This window comes from Juglans regia, chromosome 1 (genome assembly GCF_001411555.2).
Source record: "Juglans regia cultivar Chandler chromosome 1, Walnut 2.0, whole genome shotgun sequence".
NCBI lineage: Eukaryota > Viridiplantae > Streptophyta > Magnoliopsida > Fagales > Juglandaceae > Juglans > Juglans regia.
In genome coordinates, this window is record NC_049901.1 from 21,854,589 (window position 1) to 21,876,563 (window position 21,975).

Sequence of the window (21,975 nt, forward strand, 5' to 3'; positions counted from 1 at the left end):
AAATAGTATATCCCACACACAACCAACACTTCCCTACAAACAGCGCTACCTTATACCTTTCCATGTGATTGGGATGTTGATTTTCTTTTTTTGCCTTTTTTCGTTTCTTTCGGTGAACGAATTCTCTCACTTCCCTTTCATGCCTTTCCTGTCACTATGCAAAGAAAATGCTCAGACCTTTAATCACAAGAAGCAGGACCCACCCAGGGATCTAATTTTTATACTTTCATTTTCTCACTCTTCCTTATCTATTTGATTGGATATAAATGCTAGTGAATGTAGTGGAAATGAAAATAGAGTGGCATAAATTAAAGTATCTTTGCCACAAATCATACAACTATCTTTTGGTCGCCCAAATCAAACCCAGAAATAATTTCCCGACGTTTTTTATATATATATATATATATTGTTGATTCAATAATTCATAAATAGTGCCAACTACTGTAAGTATTCGGTCAAAAGTGGTCCAGCTTGCTTAAGAATACTATAAAATATCAGAAATCGTAGCACATGATTCTTGCATATATATGATTAAATGAAAGCCGTGCACCATTAATTAATTTTGAAGATCAGGTGCACCAACTCAATTAATGGTGCATATGCATGACATGTCACATACTACTGTTCCGTTCTGGAGCCCATACCAATTGTTTAAAGACATCACTCAATATTAATTATATATAATATCGATGATAACCACTGGAGGTTACATTTCAAAACTCAAAAGTAATCAAGTGCACACGCATGTCAATTGACCCAAAAAGATAATGATGTAATGCGCTCAAACATCAGGACTTTTAAATTGCACAAACCAGACCAAGTTTACCCAGTCCTGGTGCTCGATTTAGGCCCAGCTTGGATTGAGAAATAATCTCAATTCATCTCATCATTATAATTCTTTTAAATTTTTATATAAAATATAATAAATAATTTAATTTTTTCAAATCTCAAAATAATAATAATATTACAAAATAATATTTTAATAATATTTTATTCAATTCATCTAAAACCATCTCATCTGTCAATCCAAATAGAGCCTTAATTTTCTGGTTTATATCCAGATTCCAGAACGGGAAATCTAATAAAACAACCTTCCAATGCTCTGAACAAATAAACCAATTATGTCTTCATATAAGTCTCCGAGGTAGACTCTCGTTTACAAGATGAGAAATCCAGCAAAAGTAGTTCAAAGCTCTTCTATGAATGTCACACTCAAAACAGGCTCACAGTTATGTGTGCACAAACAATTAGGTTATGGTAGTCTATACCAACTTTGGCTTACAAACTGGAGAAAACCCACAAGGAAGCCAGATTTGAGGCAACTATATATTTAGGATGGATGATAATAGATCAATAAATACAGGTAGAGCGGTTATCCAGATTTAGTCCCTCAGAACCAATGGAAGAATAAGATTAGCAAGCAAGCTGTGATCATTACCAAAGTGGACTGTGTAGCAGCCATCTGACCTCTATTGCTCTTCCCTTTGGGTTCCTCTACATTGGTGCAATTAAGTCCAAGCTGTCCTTCCCTGCACAGGTTTGCAAACAGGCCCGGAGGGTATTTTCCATAGAGGTTGATGTAGCTGAACATGGTTGAAGCGCAATCGGTTGTCAGGTCATTAATTGCATCGGCAAAAGGGCAAGCAAAGTCCTTGAAAGCACCACAACAAGCCTCGGGTGTGTATTGGGGTCCTTTACACCGGCTGGTGAGGATTGTATAGTTCTGAGACTCAAAGTTTACACTGCAAGCTGCACATGGTGAAACATAAAATCTCCATACCACAACCCTTCAATAGATATATCAATCGTGCTAGCACAGCATTATAAGTTCAAAATTTATACTGTATTTGCTTTCAATTGTTTTTCCTTCCTTTTCTTTTCATTCTCTGTAGTCTCAAAATGAAAGACATACAAAGCGTTCAGAACAGATTGTTGCAAGTACCTTTCTTCCCCCTCAAAATTATTGCAAGTACTTCTTCCTAAAAAAGGACAAACTAACATGACATATTGATTTCGCCAATTCAGTAGACTACTGGAGAGAAAATATCAAAATGAATTTTATTTTTTGAAAAAATTAAAGACCTTAGCTTTTAGGTGTAACTTGAAATTTTGGTGATTTTTCACAGATAAAACAAATGGTTTTTGCTACCCAGCAGCCCAAACTACATATCACACCACTTTTCAAATTTTAAAATAAAAATAATATTAAAAAAATATATTCTAATAATATTTTATTCAACTTTTAACTTTTATCTCAATTCATTTCATCTCATGCATCTTATCTGTATCTTATCTGTGAAAATAAATAAGACCTAATTGAATTCTTTTATTTTTTATCTTTACACTATATACTTGTTAAGGAAAAAAATAAAAAGATAAAAAATAAAAGTAGATACGTGGCGTAGGAACGTGGTAACTATATATCTTTGACGTATCTGCAGAATGCACAGCTTTTTTACTTTTAGGGATAAAACAATTGGAAAGCAACCATACGTGTGCATCCTCTTTCCCATCTTCAATAATGATGATAAAATCGTAAAAAAACAACTCTAAATTAGCTCTAAAGGAGGAAATCAAACCGAAATGGAAATAAAAAGGAAAAAAGTTTCGCATCATCGACATTATTTAACAATGTTGCCAATGTCATTTAGAACCAATAAAATGAACCGTGATGCAAACACAGGAAAGTTGTGTCCCAAGCATTGGTTTAACAGTAGAGCACACCTTTTTCAGTTGCATTATTGTATCAACATAAATGGAGGAAAAAAAAATAGACTAAAAGAGGAATAGTCAAAGAAAGTACTACATTTTTTCGTCTGAAGGAGGGCACGGCCAGTGGATCCATGAAACTCAAGTAATTCATCTGCAACATCAAGTAATAGAAAAACAAATCAGAACACTATTAATAATGATACAACTAATATAACTCAAAAAGAAGAGATGGATTTCTTTTGAAAATGAAAGAGAAGAGAATAATACTGGAAAGAAACGTGGAAGAGGAGGCCAAGCTTGACAGGAGGAAGAAGGAAAAGAGAGAGAAACAAAGAAAATGATTCAAAGAAGCCATGTTTTTGCTAATGGTTTCTTTGGAGAGCGGTCTGTGGAGGCCTCAATCTCCGCCTCCCTACGTACAGTTGGTGAGAAAGTTTTTTCTTTTAGCGGTTTTGCTTTTGTGGGTGGCAATTGTTGGAGAGAGAGAGAGAGAGAGAGACAGAGGAAGACGCGGAGGGAGAAAGGGAGGAGAGAAAAAGTTGCAGAATATTGCGGTGTGTAAAAATCATTGATGCGCACTACCCAAGTCCTGCAAACAAGCTCCAAAAACCGTTGATGTGCGCTGCCCAGTGCCAAGCCGTACGAACAAGCTCGACCTCCGATTATCAATAATTGGAAAACCCTACTGCCGAAGGGAAGTTACGACTTTTTTCAGCTTTTTCATTTTTAATTTTATTTAATAGTTAAGGAATTGTTTTTTAATGGATTTATAATTTTTTTTTATTTTTATATAATGTTTAAGAAGTTTTAAAAAAATGTTTAGAAAAAAAAATTTATACTTTCGGGAAATTTTCAATTATCAATAATTTCAAATTTTCAATTTAATCGGAAAATTTTGAATTTAATAAATTTAAAAAGAATTTGATAATATTTTATAATTTTTAGAAAATTCTAATTAAATAAATTTGGGAACAAAAAATGTGTGAAACTAATTTTTTAATGCATTGGGAGAATTTACTCGTACTATTTGTGTTTTATTATTAAAATATATAAATAAAATAAGTATTTCATGATTACAACAATAAATCAATTATTAATGAGACTGGTTATTTTTTTTAACTTTTTATAAAAAGTTCAATATATCTCAACTTATTTCAGCATATTTTAATGAAGATTTATATTGTTACACAAAATTCACTTAAACATCTTAATTTTATTATTTACATATAAATTTAATTGAAATTATTATTTAAAATAATCTTAACATGAGCCTAAAAAATGACCCAAAATGATCCGACTCGATCCATATTTAACAGCTCATGTTTTCTTAAAATGTCATTTTGCATAGGTGCTATGGGGAGAACTGTATTCGGCCCATCAACACTGCAAACCCAATTGAGTGTTGGATACTGTAAATTTCTTCTTAAACCCAAGCCAACGAATTTCACTCTTTTCGTTTGTTTGCTGCAATTGCAATTGCTATGGTCATGGCATAGTTCTCAAGGAACAAAGTGGTCCGCAAGAACAATGCTACGTACAGAGTGAGGGCTGTAATGTAAGTTTAGATAATTTTATTTTTAAAATTTTTTAAAATTACAAAACTGTCCCTCCTAAAATGATATTTTTTTCCATTTAATAAAAAGTTTATACATACAATCTCCAAGTAGGAACTGCAAATAGAATTTCTCGGTCCACAACCAAGACATCCTAGATACTCTGACTTGGATCAATGTCATTTAAAACAAGAAAAATGTTAACCGTAAAAACTTATTTCTTCATGTGTCAGTTATTAATATATTGAAATTTATGAAATTTAAAATTTAAATTTAAAAAAAAAATTGGCCTCCTGTTTTTCTCCCGTGCAAGTTCCTCGTGTCTTAAGCATTATTGTAAACTATTTCAATGTAGATTTTTATAAACTAGTTCAATTTGTTTTAGAATTTTTTAATAAATAGGATATTGTAATCTTTTTTTTTTAATGTCTAATAATAGTAGAATTTGAAATTCATTTAATGATCATTAAGATTGAGCATTACCTTGGATTAATTGTTGGTCATTGAGTGCATATTAAAATTGATTCAGTTTTTTTTTTTTTTTCCTTTCCTAATCAACATTGATGGTAGCTGCTTTAATTCTATTCATTTCCAATTGTCATTTCTTTTGTTTTAAACGTCTACTATATAGTTAATTCATATTATTTACTCCATTCATTACGTATGAGCCAAATCCCTTTATTATCCAACGTTTACATTTTTTCACCAAGTGTCTATGAGGTCATATTTTATTACTCTTAATAAGCTTCTTGGTTTTTCTGAATATAGATGTGTGAATCAGTGTGATAGCCTGCCTATTTTTACGTATGAGAGAGAAGTTTTATAAAAAAAGAAAAAAAGCGAAGTGTGGGGAACTCTTTGATCATTTCTAATAGGGGTGTTCATCCAGATCCGGATGCTAAAATCCATGTGGTTATCCGCCCGGATTAATCCTGGCGGATAACCGGATTCAATCTGGATATCCGGATTGTAACCGGATATCCGGATTTAATCCAGATCCGGGTTATAACCGGATTTAATCCGGTTTTAATTTTAATTTTTTTTTAAAAAGACTTTAAAACTTAAAAAAATATTTTTATAGCACTTAGTTTTTTTTTAAATTCTGATAATAAATAAACAAGCAAAATAAATAAAAATATAAAATAAATAATATTGTTGTTACATCACAATGCAAGACGTAAATTTACAAAAAATAAAAGAAATAATAATACATCACAACTAATTAAACTAAAATATAAATTTACAAAGAACAAAAGAAATAAATTTACAAAATAGACCAAATGCAACCCATATTCCCTTGCAAAGACATATTCTCTTGCAAAGACAAATGGTGCAATATGGGGCTGCAAGGCCATGAACAACCCTGCAATATTCAGCAATTGGTCATTATCCAAGCACCCTCTTGGTACTTTTCAAGTAGAATAGCAGCAACTCCGATCCAATATAACCTGTACAAAGTTACTGTAAATTTCAGTTCAAATGTTCACAATGCACTGATGACACACAGAAAACCAATGTTCACAAAGTTACTGCAAATTTCAGTTCAAATGCTTCCTGTGAAATATTGAATAAATAATGTTCTTGCCAATTGCAGTATGGGGAACTTTAGGTGGAACTAACTTCAGATAAAGCCTACATTGGTGTTGTAATTGGCTTTGCTTTTGGGTAATTAAATATATCATTTTAACCGTGAGTTCTCTTTTCTACTTTTATTCTTAAGTAGGCCTAATAGATAGATATTTCTTTAATTATGCCCCAACATTGTGATGAACATAACTTGTTTCTCAAATCAATTCCAGGAACATGTTTCACGCCATGAAGGGCAAACTCTTGTGGGTTTTGAATTTATCAGAATCTAATGAAATTTATGATAATGTATTGCCTGTACTAAGAGTTTCTTGAGACTTTGTTTCTAAACTTTCAATGTCATGTATCAAATCAAACAAATTAACAGAACATATGAATAATTGATAATTACTCACCAGTTGATATATAATGGTAAACAAACAGCTAGCTTTGATGGTGGGGGTGAGCAACAAGTGTTAGGGTCATGAACAACCCTGCAATATTCAGCAATTGGTCATAATCCAAGCACCCTCTTGGTACTTTTCAAGTAGAATATTGTATTAACGCTTACAAGCACTGAAAATAGAGGAAACAAGCTCAATCCATAACAAAGAAAATGGCCAGGGATGGAAGTGTCACAAGAGAAACCTGTAACTCATTGCCATTTAGGATTAGCCTTTTGGTTCAAACTAACACCATTTCTTGATGAGAAGCAGAGAAAGGAAAAATGAGTAGGTTTCTATTTCAAAGCAAGGCTAAAGAAACTGCTCAAGGCTCAACCCTGAAATTCGTGGCTCAATACAAATAGCTCATTCATCCATAGCAAAATAACAGAAACCAAAATAGCTTATTCATCTAAAACAACAGAAATAGCTCATTCTTCCTTCCTAACCCAAATAACATAAACGAATTTAGCTCAAAGCAAGGTTTAAGTTTCACAGCGAAGGCATTACCGGTAAGGTAAACTATTCCATTTCCAACGTAGGGGGCAGGGTGATTGAGGTTTAGTAAATAAGTAAAAAATTATTATAAATCCCATAATAAAATCAGATCCTCTATCATTTTTATTCCACAGTGAAGCAACACCAACCAAATCAAAGCAAGAAAAATTTCTGATCACACACTACAATAGTTAAGAAAAGAAGAAATTAGATCTAACCAAAAAAAAAATATTGCGATTGAAAGCCAAAGAAAGTGAGCAAAAAGGAATAGAGATTGAGTGGTAGGGTTTGGGATGTGACCCTGTTGCTGGGATCAGATCTGGAGAGAAGCTCTAAAGCAGGAGCTGCGAACGCGGGAAATTACTGCCAAGGAGAGAAGCTATGAAGCAGGAGTCGCTGGAAAGAGCTCTGAAGCGGAAAAAAATTACCAAACTCAAGATGCTGAACGAGGATAGTCATCCCGAATCAAAACAAAACCACACAACCTCAACAAAATGAAAGAAAAAGGCAGAAAACCCTAAGTATAAAGAAATGTACCTTAAGAGCTTCGAGAGAGAGAGCCTTTGATGGTAGCCTCCGCGTGTCTCACCCAGATGCGCGACGCTTCTCATTTCGAAGCTTGGAGAAGACGAGAAAGCTGCAAACCTAAGCGAGAGAGAAACGGATTCAAGAATGAGGAGAAGCGGATTCGAGAACGAAAGAGATGCGGTTTTTTCTTTTTAAAGGACCCGGTTACGGATAACCGGGTCACATAACCAGATCCGGAATATTTTAACCTCTTGGGTGTAATCCTGGCGGATAACCGCCCGGATGCACCCGGATTTCTGGGTTTCGGACTGGATCTGGAAAAAAAAAAGGACCGGTTGAACACCCTTAATTTCTAAGGCAAGAGAGATGTGTATTTGCTATTGAAGCTATTAATGTAAAAAATCATACAATAGGCAGAAATGAGAGATTTAGTCATTCCCAGCCTACTGTAGGGATTCAGGCCTTGTTTGGCATAGTTTGGAGCCTCGATGGCAGTCTGGAGCAATTGTACAGTGTCCGTACATACATCTATAGTAATTAATAGGAAATAAATCCAGGGAGAATAAATGAGATGAAAATACAGATTTACGTGATTTGATACTGGGCCTACGTCTACGGATCATTTGGAGGGCAAATCCACTATAATATGAGTGTTTTTTAGTCTCTCATTATCTCTCATTTCTCTTTATATAATGGAGGTTGAAGAATTATTTTCTAGAGAAGGGCCTATCTCTAGAGCTCTCGTCGCCTGGTTTGAAGAAGCTGAAGAATAAGTTTCCTTTCTTGTTCAGTCTTATCCCTTTTTATACTGGCATTGGGAGTGATGATGAATTACAGCTTTATTTCACTCATTGCTTGCATACCTGAATTGTTTTTTCCCTCTTTCTCCATTTTCTTTTGTGTCACCTCCTTCTTTTCCCTCTAGCATCTTCTTTTTCCTTGTCCCCTCATTGTCTCATATTTTTCTTCTAATGGGGGCCCTCTCTCCTTTCTGACTTCCTCTCTCCTTCAATTTTTTTCTAATAGAGGTTCTTTGATGGGCTGGGCTTGATTTATCTAGGCCGAAGAATATTGTACCCCTTTCACTTGCTTGCGATTCTTAAGTTCAATTTGCTCTAAAAGAAAACATTGAGAATGTTTAAGTTAAATTGCAACAGAGATAGCCTGCATAAAACACTAGAAAAATAAATTCTAGGAGCGGGTCCCCCGTTTCTGTTTTACTTGCGTTAAGTGATAAATATTTTTGAGCGCGAAGCTAGGCAGGAGATATACTCGACCGCGCTAAGTGCGAGCATGGAGGTCGGCTTGGAGAATCAGGCGAGAGATGTGCTCAACAATGCTAAGTACGAGCGTATAGCTTGGCTTAGGCGGGAGATGTATTTGACCACACTAGGTGCGAGCGCAGAGTTCAACTTGGTGAGGTAGGGGAGATGTGTTCAACTGCGTTAGTTGCGAGCGCGAAACTACGCTTGGGCAGGAGATATACTAGACAGCACAGAGCGAGCATGAAGCTCAGCTTGTGTAGGAGATGTACTTGACCGGATTAGTTACGAACGCAAAGCTTGACTTGGGCTGGAGATGTGCTCAACTACACTAGGTGGGAGCACACAGCTAGGCTTAGGTGGGAGATGTACTTGACCGCATTAGTTGTGAGCACGGGGCTTGGCTTGGGAGGGAGATGTGGTCGACCGCACTAGGTGCAAGCACAAAGCTCGGTTTAGTGGGATAGGCAAGAGATGTGCTTGACCGCATTAGTTGAGAATGCAGAGCTTGGCTTGGGTGGGAGAGTCAGGCAGTCAAGGGACTGTCGCCGCCCGTAGTTCGAGGTGAGTCTAGAGACCAGTTTTGAGTTTGCTTGTATGGACGTTTGCTTGATAGATTGCATGAGATCGTTCTGTCGTTAGCAAAGAGTGCATATTCTACTGATTGTTTTTGTTTTTTATGGTGTTAGCAGATTTTTTTCCCTTGATGTGAATTGTTGTTAGCATTTTCATTTTGGTATTGATGATAGGGTTTATTTGTAGTAACCCGCACTAAGTGGTTAGGGAGTCCGTCGACCCCCTGGTTCCATCTTAGACAGTTGTTGAACCCGTCAACTCGTTCCTAAAATTAACCCGTGCAAGGCGGTTGTGGAACTCGAAGGCACATTCCTGAAGGTAACCCGGTGGTGGTGGTTATGGCAGGCGTTTGCTAGAGAAGATGTTGTGCTGATATTGTTGTCCAAGTGCAAGTTCATTGACTCGGATTTTATGTGCGAGAGAGATGTCGGGCAGTAAAGGGACTTGCCCTGCCTGTTGGTTCGCAGTGAGTCCAGTGACTTGGCTTTCGTGCTAAACAAGCTAAATCGGTTAGCATAAATAACCCAAATCACACATGTGAGATTTGCAAACCTGGATCGCTTTACTAGAGCGTGGTGAAGGTTTGAGGCGCGCTGGGCCCGTCAATGTGAGCAACCATGTTTTGGAAATCATGAAGTTCTGGGGTGCTCGCGATACCGAGTAATTTATTTAGATGAAGACAAATTCAAGAAGTCTGAGTGGTGCTAAAGTGGGGCTGAGTAGTCGGTGTCTCGCGTCAAGCTGGTGATTTCCAGCAAAGTATATTCCTGAGATGTGCTGTCACTAGGATTCTCGTGAAACTTCGAGGAGTTTTTTCTTTGTCTTTTTTTTTTTCGGGAAAAGTCTCCAAAAACCAAATTGATTAATAAAAACCAAACCTAAATAGCAAACTGTGAAAGAGACAATAACATAGTGATGAAGCCGTTGTTTCCAATTTCCACTTGACTAAGATTGTTCGTTGCTGATTTTTTATTTATTTTTTAATCGTGGCTTCTGATGACTGACGCATTATCTAAAGAGTGCAAATATTTTTTCACAAATATGTGGAGCAACAAATAATTCGCTAAGGAGATGAGCTTTGACCACGTGGGTAGACCGACCGTTGCCAACGTGTGGCTCAGCAAGTCTCATTGGTTGGGCATCTTCCTATGGCCATGTGACTTCATGCGGCAGTGTAAGGCTCCTTGAGGCCGTGGAACCCATGGTTGAGTAAAGGAGCCGAGAAACCTGTAGTTGGGGGACTGTGTGTTTGAGCAATGTTGTTGAGGAGCTGTGTGGCCGTTGACCATCACTATGGGCAAGAAAGGCTGCCTGTGACCGAGGGACTAGTGTTGCGAGAAAGGTGGCAAGAACATTTTGGGCGTGCCGCTTGTGGCTGAGTAGCTAGGTGTGTCTTTGCTTGGAGCATAAACGATGACCTTCTTGGCACCACCCTTCAAGTGGGCAGCTAGTGGCTCATGCTAAGCGAGAGTTGGTGGCTGAGACCAGGCAAGTGCTCAGGCCAAGCATGTGGTCTGCAAGCCAAGCAAGGTAGCTCTTTGATGGCTGAGGAGACTTGGCCAAGCAAGCTCAGGCCGGGCACAGTTGCCTGCCTTCGTGCATAGTGGGATGGTTGCTCATGTGCATGGTTGAGCGAGGGGTGGCTGAGTGGCCTCAAGGATGCCCCATCGGCGACAGAGATCATCGACGGGGCTAGTGATGGTCGTTGGTGGCCTTGCCGGCCCACATATGCCATGGGAAGGGCTCCTCTAGGTGCACGACTGATGGGAACTAAATTGGGCTTAGTCTTAAAGATTTTTTGCAAGTTTCAGATGAGACAATTACAAGATCAAGAGCCAAGAAGATTAATGAGGCGATACAATCTACTTGGGACGAGTCTAGCAAAAGCCCAACATTCAAGATGGGCTTGAATGATGAAAATCTTATTTTGATTCATTTGATACAAGTTATGGAAGAGGGCAACAACATGACTTAAAGGCTTTGGACACTTGAAGGTTTTCAACTTGTTTAATTCATTAAAGAACTTATTTAATTAGTTTAGAATAATTAGATTTATTATGAGAAAGATTTAAGGGGGCACTCATTCAAGGGCATGTTTGGGAAAGTTATTATTTCTTATGAACTAGGGTTTTTGGGAAGACTTTGTATTTTGGCCAATGGCTTATTTGGAAAGTTACTTTTTAGGATCTAGGATTTCAAGAGGTCACTGTAGCGTTACTGTAGCGGTGACATTGTAGCCGCGACACTGTTCATCCAGGGGCATGGGTAAAAGGGGCTTTATTTTGGCTAGGGTTTGATTTGGTTTTGCTTTAAATACTCTTTATTGCCTCATGTTAAGAATTTTATGAACTTTGATGAATTTATTTATTGTGAGCTGAGTTTTACTCCTCTTGTTCTTGTTAGAACTTTTGATAAATTCAAAAGCAAATCACAACATTTGTGGCGTTCCTTCTTTGTAATCTGGGTTCTTGAGACAGGTTCTTCAATGGTTCTAGATTTTAATATAATCTAGGTTCTCTTGAAACGAGTTCTCAACGGATTTAGGTTCTCCATCCATTGACTTGATTTTGGCTTTCTTGGGGAGTTTTCAAATTGATTGTGGGTTCAAGGGATTCCATTCCCGCGGGTTCATATCAACGACAGTGTGCACCAGTTGCCTGCGATGCAGTCTCCGATTGCGGGAACACCTCAGCGGGGCCAGATGATGTCTGCGGTACACACAGTAGCCGCTGGCGCCCCTGGTGTGCCAAGTGGTCTCGACCACGTGCAATCCTGTGCATGTGGTTGCATGGCGGAGGTTGCCTCCATGGGGGGTGGCCGAGGACCACCCCGTTGAAAATAGATGACACTGACAGTCCACATGGTGGTCTCCAGTGCCCTTGTTGGGCCACGGCTGGGCCGGAAAAAGTGGTCACGACCACATGCAATCCCATGCAAGTGGTCGCATGGCAGAGGCTACCTTCATAAGGGGGCTAGTTAAGGACCACCCCGTCAAAGATAGCCGTGGTCGTGGCTGAGGTTGAGTAGTCACGACCACATGCAATCGTGTGCATGTGGTCACATGGCGGAGGTCGACTCCAATCTCGACCACGTGCAATCCCGGGGGGGAGGGGGGGTGGTCAACCACTATGGAGGCGGCATAAGACGCCAATGACCCATGTGGTGGCCGTCGAAAAGAACGTCAGGCCCACAAACGACTCTAAATGTTAATGTAAAAAATTGCACAACAGGTTTGAAGGGGAGAAAGAGTCATTCTCAGCTCACGGTGGGGGGTTTGGGCCAAGATCGACGTGGTTTGGAGCCCTCAATGGCAATCCAGAGTGGCTGTATGGAGTGCATACGTATGTCCGTAGCAATGAATTGGAAATAAATGCTAGAAAAATAAATGAGATGGAGACACAGATTTACATAATTCGGCATTGGGCCTACATCATCGTTTGGAGGGTAAATCCACTATAATATAAATAATTTTTAGTCTCTCATGATCTCTCATTTCTCTCTATACAATAGAGGTTTGAGAGTTATTTTTCTGGAGAAGAGCTTGTCTCTGGAGCTCTCGTCTCCCGGTTTGAAGAAGCTAAAAAAGAAGTCCCATTTCTCATTCGGTCTTATTGATTGAGCTGAATTATTGCATATTTTATACATTTAGAAAAAAATATATTTATTTATTTCATTACATCATTATTGGTTTTAGATAAAAAAAAAATGGTTAAGATGAATAAATCTAAGTTGTGATTTAAATTGGATAATAGCATGATTTATGCTTAATTTTATTGTGGCGCCCCCGACCCCCATGTAAGGAAAAACGAGAATCGAGACACCAGGATGATGACACCACGGTCACGCATCCTAACGAAAGTGCCAAGTGTGTGTGAACAAGCAACGATGTACAAAATAATGCAGCGGATTAGTCAACTAAGTACCAAAATTTAAATACAATCTAAACATCAGTAAGGTTTAAAAAGTAGTTATACAGTCATTCAAAATTAAAATACAATACAGTAAAATAAAATAACTAAGCAAGTGATCCCAGATCACTCTTCGGGCGGAGCCGTCCTCAGGCTCGCCCTCATTCTCCTCATCTGCATCAAAATCTGCGTTACCACAAAATGGTACCGCAAGTAAGTATAACCCAAGTAACCACGTAATGAAAATGCATTAATGCAACCAACATGCATGCATATGATGAAATATGCATTTTCCTCAAAACATCATTTTTCTCGAAATGATTATTTTCCAACACACGCCAAAATCTCATTTGGCCCAAAACATCCGTAAAACATTTTTCCTAGAAAATAATTTACACAGAAATCCAACACATACTATTTTTCCAGAAAATAGTTCATTAATCCATTATTACCATATGCACCATGGTCTCCCCTAGGACCATCCGCATGTCCTGGCTTCGTAGCGATGCCCAGTTCCGCACCCAGCGCATTCATGGCCAGACATCCTCTAGTCCCCGCCAGCAGAAGGACCACGGAGTCGGCACGAGACCATCTCGTCCGATCCCATTGTCGCCCAGTGACAATTCAGGGGACGTTACTCAATATATTCCGCTCCCGAGTAACCAGAGGAGCTCCACCGAGATAATGCCCCATCTCGGCTTGGGGTCGTGATACACACGCACTCAAAAACATTCTCACACATGAAACCCAGTTTCAATAAACATGAACATGAATGCAATACACGAAAACCCAGTTTCCCTTTACAAACATGATCATGCGTGCAAAATGCAATGTACATGAACAACACAATATCCAAACCAACAATTACCAACCCAATCAATCACACAAACAACTCCAATCACCAATCCATCCGACCCCCGTACTCTTCGGACTCAGTCCTGCATGTTCAACCAAATACAGTAAAATGAGTTAGTGCAAAAATACATTTAAATCACGAAAGTTCTTTGGAGAAATACTTACAGTGCTATATAATGATTTCCGAAGGATTACGGAGGTGCAAGAAGCGGCAACGCAGTAACAAAACAATGCTAAATGCACTGTGGCCGTGGGTCTCAAAGACCCACTTTTGAACGGGTGTAAACGAAGACCCGAGATTGATAGGGTAGGGCCTAGGAATGTCGGTGAAGCTAGTGGTGGTGGTGGTTGGCAGTGGGTGGCCGCGCAATGGGTGGATGAAGACCAAAAATATCCAAATCGGAGATGTTGATGAATGTGCTTCACCGATGACGGATCGGAGGTGGGGTTGGGTCCAATGGGTTGCTAGGAGGTCGAGAATGAAGTGGTCAAGAAATGGTGGCCAATGGTGGTGCGACAGCGGCGCAGCGGCGCAAGGAGTCCCGCGGCTTGGAGAAGCTCATGGTGGCTAACGGCGGCGCGAGAGGAGCTGGAAATCGGAGGGTGAGGTCATCGGCCAGTAGGGGAGCTGATGGGAGGGGCGGTGTCGGTCAACGCCAGCGGGCTGGGGCAGAGGGGTGACGCACGGGAAAAGAGAGGGAGAGACGTGCGCGCGGAAGAGCCAGGGAGAAAGAAAAAAGAAAGAAAGGAAAAGAAGAAAAGAAGAAAAAGAAAAGAGGAAAGAGAAAATGTAGGGAAAGAAATGAGGTCCAATTCTCACATCTTGGGTCACAAAAATGATCCAACGGAAACGATTTTAAAACAGCAAGTGAAATAAAATAATTCAAACGTAATGATTAAAATAAAAATAAATAATTAAACCCAACAATAAGTTAATTTAATTTGAGAAAAAATTTAAACGCATAACAATAATTAATTTAGAGAAAGCACTTCAAAATAATTTTCGTAAACTACAAATCATAAAAATAACCCAACTAAAAATCCAACAATTTAAAAGAAGAGAAGAAATTTTTGAATAAATAAAAATAATTCCTTCATTAAAAATACACTAAAATACGGGGTGTTAGTAAAAACTTGTGATTTAATTGGACAATGTTCATTCACATGTACAACATATTTTTGATATTCTATTATTCTTATTTTATTTTATTTCTAATTTCAAATTCAAAAGATTTTCAAGTGGGCAAGACGTTGGAACAATCTAAGAACTTTCAACGACTGTAAGACTCTTCAAATAAGAATACTGATGGGGTTTGAGAGTAATTCGGATCAAAGTCCAAAATGTGTTAGGAGATAGAATGGATACACTTTAGTATTTTAATCATAACTTTCCGCTCAAATATTGAATTGATACAATTCTTGATGCATTGGAAATATATCTTAAAGGGCTACAAAGTTGTCTCTAATAAGAATTTTCAAATTTGAACTCCTAAAGCACGTACGTGGCTTCCAAGTTTAGTCATAAAATTTAAGCGATTTTGTGTGCGAGAATATGAAGACATTAGGGTTTCTTTCATACCCTATTTAAGTATATCATTAGTACGAAATTGGAGACTTTTTGAGAGCAGCGCCGCACATTTGAAGAACTCTTCCAGTGTCCAATTGCCGCTCCAGCCGCCTCCTCCATTGCCTACCACCTCCATCTCCATTCATTTGACTTGTTATTTTCACTCTCTACTATTTATTTAATTTTAGTTTAAAGTTAGTGATTTATTTTTGAAATATTTGGATTAGACTTTTGGGCATTTTATTTGTTATTTATTTACTTTGTATTATTTATTTTTCTCGCTTCTTTAAGTTTTCATTTAACAGTGATTACAATTTCTATGGATTAATTTTGAGAATTTGTGATTTGAATATAAGGATGAACCTTAGAATCTTGATTTTGGATCTTTTCAATTTTCAGTTTGTATTTTGTCAATTACTTTCTAATCTAGTTTAATTCTTAAATTAGTTTTATTAATCTCTCAGTTCCATTGCATATTAGATCGATTAAAGCTTAATGAGGACTTAAATAATTTTTGTTTTATTGTTTAATTTCTAGATTAATTAAGATTGTTTAGTTTAGTTGATTTTTTTTTATTGTTAATTTCAATTTGTTAGTTTTTTTTACATTTCATTTCGACACTAACAAATTTAAAAATATGAATCTAGTCCATGACTAGTGACATTTTCACTCTTGTTGCACTTTTCCATCCTTTGCACATACTATCATTTTTATTTTCTCTTTGTGAATATTTTCACCATTTTAAACGAGTTTAATTTTAAGTAACTTTTCCTGAGGAGGCGATTTAGGAATTTATTCCTAATTATTACGCGACATCCTCTGCACTTAGGATAGCCTTTGTGCTACTCATTTTTTAGTGAGTCACTTATCCCTTTTTATCTTGGCCTTAGGAGTGATGAGGAATGGTAGATTTATTTCACTCATCGCTTGCGTGCCTAACTTGTTTTTCTCATTTTTCTCTCTTTTCTTTTCCTTTCCGTCACCTCATTCTTTTCCCTCTGAAATCTTCTTTTTTCTTGTCCACTCGTTATCTCCTCTTTATTTGTTCTTCATCTTCCCTTTTATTGTCTTCTAATAAGGGTCATTTGATGGGCTGGACTTAGTTTATCTGGGTCAGAGATATTTTACTCCCTTCAGGAGCTTTTTGCTCAACCACTTGTGCATAATTAGTTCAAACTATATAAAAATCAATTAGGTTGTTGTATTATAGAAGAGACAAGTCAAGAACAGGAGGTCTGCTACACTAGTTCATAGGAAACTTTGTTTACCTTTGAGGACTTGAATCTCCTCCTTATAGGGAGTAAGATTTCCATATCTCAATTTAAACTAGTTTGATTTCAATCTTAATTTTTATTGTTATTTTAATTTTATTGTTGTGTATTTCACCAAGAATTTGTCACTATGATAGACACCCTCCATGCGTGGGCCTACAAGAACCCACATGACAATCCTAGTTTTGGAGAAGCGAAAGCGACTCTGTTGGTAGTTAAAAAAGCTAAAAGCTTGGGCATGAAAAATTTGATCATACAAATCGATGTCTTCACAACTGTCCAAAATAATACTATACCATCCATATAATTTCTTATTTTTATTTCGAGGGTTTGAATCTCTTTAATTTTTCTACTTTCCTGTTTGTTGCAACTCCCTAATATCTCTAAGATCTTAAGAAATCATTGATCGCTTTGTCTATGAAGGTTATAATTTGGCACCTCAAAGATGCTCGATCATGGAAGGCATTCAAAACATACAAAAACGTCAATTTCATGCTCACCTTTGAATTTGGTTTGTAGCTCCTGATATGCATTACTTTTACTTGCTCATCATATAAAATTGCATAGAATAAAAGACTAAGCTCCCGTTTAATAAGCACTCTCATCTTATCTGAACTCAACATCCAAACACTATTAAAATACAAACATTTTTCAACTCTCTCATACTTTTTCATGATCTAATCATTACAACTTTTCTAAACTTCTATATATAAAAAAATAATGATTCAACATTTTCAAATTCTAAAATAAAAATTATATTCTAACAATATTTTAACTTTATAATATTTTTTTTAATTTTTTTTCTTATTTCTGAAAACCCAACAAAAAACATAATTCAAACTATTTCACTATTATTCATAAATTTTTTTAATTCATCTCATCTCATATGACTATCCAAACGAGGCTTAAGGTACACTTGGGTAGGTGGTAGGTATCAAATTGTTAACCCACAAACACATTAGATTTGCCTACTCTTGATGCTAACTATAATTATCTCATTAACCTTAATATCAAGGAAGACTAACGTACAAAATGGGAAACGCCACGCCTTTCATACCTTATAAAAGTCTACGTTGAAGAAAAATTAGAAAACCTATGACTGGACAATGGTGGTGACAGTTGAGAATTTCAACTAACAAGGCACAGAAAAGTATGAATACAAGTCCACCACCCCTCATCTGCCTTCCTACTCTCGAGTATGGGGTCCTTTTATTTTAGGCCTTTCCACCCCTCCTAGGTATTAGGTAACATTTCCATACATTAAATCTCAACCTTGGAATCCCATTTCCTTATGCACATTAAGCTATCATCCATGGCAAAGACAGAGTGGCTATGCCTCCTTCTGGTACGGCTATTGGCGCTTGGTGCCACTCTTTCAGCCGCAATTGTCATGGCCACTAGCCATGAAAAAGCTAGTTTCTTTGCTCTATCCTTCGAGGCAAAGTACGACAACACGCCAGCTTTCAAGTAAGTGTCTTTAAATACTTGCAGAGTTATCTTCTCCTTCTTCTTTCTATTGATTATTTAAAGCTTGTCATAGGTATTTTGTGATCGCGGAAGCTGTTGCTAGTGTATATGGGTTTTTGGTTCTTTTTCTTCCTTCGAAGGGTCCGCTCTGGCGATTGGTCATTGCCCTGGATGTGGTAATTGTTTACAAAGCCTTTCTTATACCCTGCAATTGCTTTGGGTAATCTCATATCCCATTGAGGTACAACAAAAATGGCTCTCAAGCATAACAAATCTTTAAGAAATAGTGGTAACTACTGATCAAAATGTGTATTTACGCCTGCTTTTTGGATTTTCATTTATATTCTTAAAGAACTTAAACCAGATGGATTCTTTTCTGGGCATATGTTCTTGTTCAAGTACAGATATGAAAAGGCAGATAACAGTAACATTTGCAGTGAGCAAAAGTGGTCCTGAATTTTTAACATTGCTCTTTTATTTCACAGTACCGGTAATGCCCTCTTCAATCTGACATAACACTCTATCTTAGAACCTCATAGATTTAGCCTGTCAACATAAACTGACGTACCTATGGTCCTATATATATATAATATAACAGATGCATTAATTGTTTGGACCAGGTTTTCACCATGTTGCTGACTTCAAGCATTTCAGCAGCCTTGGCAATAGCTCAGGTGGGTAAGAAAGGAAATTCTTCTGCAGGTTGGCTGCCCATTTGTGACCAAGTTCACAAGTACTGTGACCAAGTAAAAGGAGCTCTTATTGCTGGCTTCATTGGAGCCATTATTTATCTGTTGCTTCTTCTCTATTCCATCCACAATGTCTTGGGTCCCAAAGTCCAGTGAGTTTCCACCCAGCTTGTTCTAAATCTTTCTCAGTAGGCAGGGAGGGCATAAAGCATTATATATAACGTTAAACATGTGCTTTTGGTGACAACTGTTCTGTTAAATGATTGTACGGGACACTATTAGAACTGCAATTATTTGTTTTTTACATCATTCTCTCAACTGACTTTATGGATCAGTATGTTTTGAGTTATAACGGGCAAATTAATCTACTTTAGTCTCTCTCTCTCCCTCTTTTGTTTTTTTTTTTTTTTCGGAAAATTGATTTCATTAATTCATCATAGAAAAGTTATATCCATGATCGGATACATACAAGGAAACTCCTAAATCACAAGCCAACTATTGCATTTGGAATTCCACCAGTATACAAATTCCTTTGTAATTAGTATGGTCTTAACTACTGTTGTAGCTCTCTACAAACAAATCGTTTAAGAGACAACATTCTGCCTAAAAGAGAGACTCATACCCCACCCTTCATGGGAGGAGAGGAGTTAACCTCTACGGACAAAACGTCCAAGAGATGATCTTTTTTTTATTATTTTTTAACTAAACAAAAGGAAATAACAATGAAAATATAAATATAGATGTGAAAATGACAAATTACAGTTTAGATATACTCTGATAGACTTTGAAATCAGCCATAAAAGTTAGATCTGAATGATCTGATCCAGTGATCTGCCACTATCTTCCCAATGATCGGCTTAGGAAGCATCTTATGCTGCTCATACCTCACTAGAAGTGCTAGAGAACTGTAGATCTCTCTTTTCAGCCTTTAAGTAAACAAAATAAATTAAGAAAAGAAAAGAAGCGAGAGAAACAGAGGGAGAAGAGGAGGAAGGAGGGATGGAGATAGGAGGGAAAGAGAGGGAGAAATGAAGAGAATGGAGGGAATGAGAAAGGAGAAGGAGGATGAAGCCCTTCCTTCTTTCCTCCTTCGGGCTTCCTCCTTCTCCTCCAGCGATTTGGAGGAATTCTAAGAGAGTTTCTATGGGCTTATAGACTATTTACTTTAGTCTTAACTATGTAGAGAAATATTTTAGCCACAAAGAGATTCCACAAAAGTAATACATAAACTAACGTAACTTAATGTGGTACGTTAAGATTTGGTTTGGATAGAAAAACTATATCATCTAATCTCATCTAAATATTATAATTTTTTCAAAATTTCAAACAAAATACAATAAACAATTTAACTTTTTCAAATCTCAAAATAAAAATTATATTTTAATAATATTTTATTCAATTTTCAACTTTCATCTCATCTCATCTCAACTCACTATCCAAACCAGACCTAAATTGTAAAATTATTTTTATTGTAAAATTTGTCTAACGTATCATATAAAATCATGTCGGTTTGTATATTTATTTTTATAGAATATTTATGTGATTGTCACACTTCACAATTATATATACTGGCATTTCAACTGTAGTGCAACCGTTTGGATGTTGAACTGAGTTGAGTTGAGATGAAAGTTGAATACAATATTGTTAGAAATTATTTTTTAATATTATTATTATTTTGGAATTTAAAAAAGTTGAATTGTGTATTATATTTTTTATTGAAATTTAGAAAAATTGTAATGATTAGATAAGATTAGATGAAACATTTCTTGTATCCAAACAGATCCTAAGTGAATTATTTGCCTGAATTAAATAGTTTAATGAAAAAAGAAATAAACATAACAATAAATGCTCATATGCATTACTCAAAATCTCTATGCAGGTTTCGATTGAGACGATATAGGGTTTATATAATGTGTCTGTCTATTTGTCTAAAATTTAACCATTGAATGTAGTCAGATAATTAAAAATGATCATAATTACCAATAAGTTACAGAAAAAAGCATCACGAACAACATACACCAATTTCATTCGTGATATATGAGAGGCAATATGCTTGAGATGGGATACAAAGAATGTGATCCTCATCTTGCATCTCAAGGACATTAAATTTTCTTCTCCTTTCATTTGAAAATATGAATGTAAAGAACTATGCAGATGATACGTTAACAGAATTTATGGAGCATAAAATATAAAAAATTTAACACCTTGACGGAATGATAGCTTTGAGTGGCGTACTTATCAAGAATTAGGATTTCCTCCATGCGTGAAGATCAAGACTTGCACTTTATACTTTATATTCATGACAAGAAATGTTTTCTTTTAGAACTTTCGGGGAAATTGAAAATTTTGGCAAGACAAAACCACCCACCCAAGACTTCTCGCTAAATGACAGAAATACGAGCAAGTTTAGGTTCAACTCGTACTCAAAATATATCAAGCAAATCTTTCCTAAAGACATTGAATTTAATATTAAATTTAGTTCAACCGGAGCAAGTTTTATTCTAGTTCAGTTTGAAATCCGGATAACCGGGTTTTGGAGGAGGCTATCAACTTTGTTAAGAACGTGTTTCACATCACCAATTGCACGGATGACACGTGCTGCAATGAAGGGATGGCACTGGGCGCCCTGTGTAAACTCTGATGCTTGAGTCAGTAAGAGTATGAGAATAAGTATATAAAAGATGAAGATAGAAGATGTTACCACCACCGAGTTATTTATAGAAGGATGCGGCATGGTGACGATTAACTCTAATCATCAGTCCTTTGTACTTATCATTTATTTAAACAGAGATGATATCTTCTATTTTGTAAGAATTATCTCATGCAAGATATTCGTACCCCATCTGGAGCCTCATCCCCAACTCTTCGGGGTTATCTCACCCGTAATTGTGGTTGCGAGTTCTTTGCATGTAGGGCTCTTAGCCTTAAGCCATCCACAAGTCTTCCTGGACTTGCGAATGGACTCAGCCTCATATATAGGCTTGGCCGTAGATGGGCTCTCAGCCCAGGGGTTTAAATGTCCCCTCCAGTTACCCCGCTAATTTCATTTGTGCTGGCACGTGGGAAATTAAACAACCAGG

The 21,975-nt window shown here is 37.0% G+C and overlaps 2 protein-coding genes across 2 annotated transcripts; one reads left to right on the plus strand and one right to left on the minus strand.

Moving 5' to 3' along the window:
- Window positions 1-962: 962 nt before the first annotated feature.
- LOC108999653 (GPI-anchored protein LLG1-like) lies at window positions 963-3,402 on the minus strand. Its single transcript, XM_018976562.2, has 3 exons — window positions 2,980-3,402; window positions 2,807-2,863; window positions 963-1,749 (listed from the first exon to the last, which is right to left on the minus strand). Exons 1-3 carry the CDS (start codon window positions 3,065-3,067, stop codon window positions 1,391-1,393), a joined length of 504 nt encoding a protein of 167 aa, XP_018832107.2. The 5' UTR covers window positions 3,068-3,402; the 3' UTR covers window positions 963-1,390.
- A 14,456-nt stretch (window positions 3,403-17,858) lies between these two features.
- Window positions 17,859-19,255, plus strand: LOC108999364 (CASP-like protein 1C3). Its single transcript, XM_018976259.2, has 3 exons — window positions 17,859-18,206; window positions 18,280-18,382; window positions 18,827-19,255. The coding sequence occupies exons 1-3, from the start codon at window positions 18,031-18,033 to the stop codon at window positions 19,049-19,051; spliced, it is 504 nt and encodes a 167-aa protein (XP_018831804.1). The 5' UTR covers window positions 17,859-18,030; the 3' UTR covers window positions 19,052-19,255.
- Window positions 19,256-21,975: the final 2,720 nt, after the last annotated feature.

Excerpts from the sequence above, each read along its gene's own strand:
- LOC108999653 (XM_018976562.2), bottom strand. The coding sequence starts at position 3,067 with ATGGCTTCTTTGAATCATTTTCTTTGTTTCTCTCTCTTTTCCTTCTTC. Across the intron at positions 2,864-2,979 it reads CTCTTCCACGTTTCTTTCCA|ATGAATTACTTGAGTTTCAT; the intron begins GTATTATTCTCT and ends TTGATGTTGCAG. Across the intron at positions 1,750-2,806 it reads CCTCCTTCAGACGAAAAAAT|CTTGCAGTGTAAACTTTGAG; the intron begins GTAGTACTTTCT and ends CACCATGTGCAG.
- LOC108999364 (XM_018976259.2), top strand. The coding sequence starts at position 18,031 with ATGCACATTAAGCTATCATCCATGGCAAAGACAGAGTGGCTATGCCTC. Across the intron at positions 18,207-18,279 it reads GACAACACGCCAGCTTTCAA|GTATTTTGTGATCGCGGAAG; the intron begins GTAAGTGTCTTT and ends AGCTTGTCATAG. Across the intron at positions 18,383-18,826 it reads TGGTCATTGCCCTGGATGTG|GTTTTCACCATGTTGCTGAC; the intron begins GTAATTGTTTAC and ends TGTTTGGACCAG.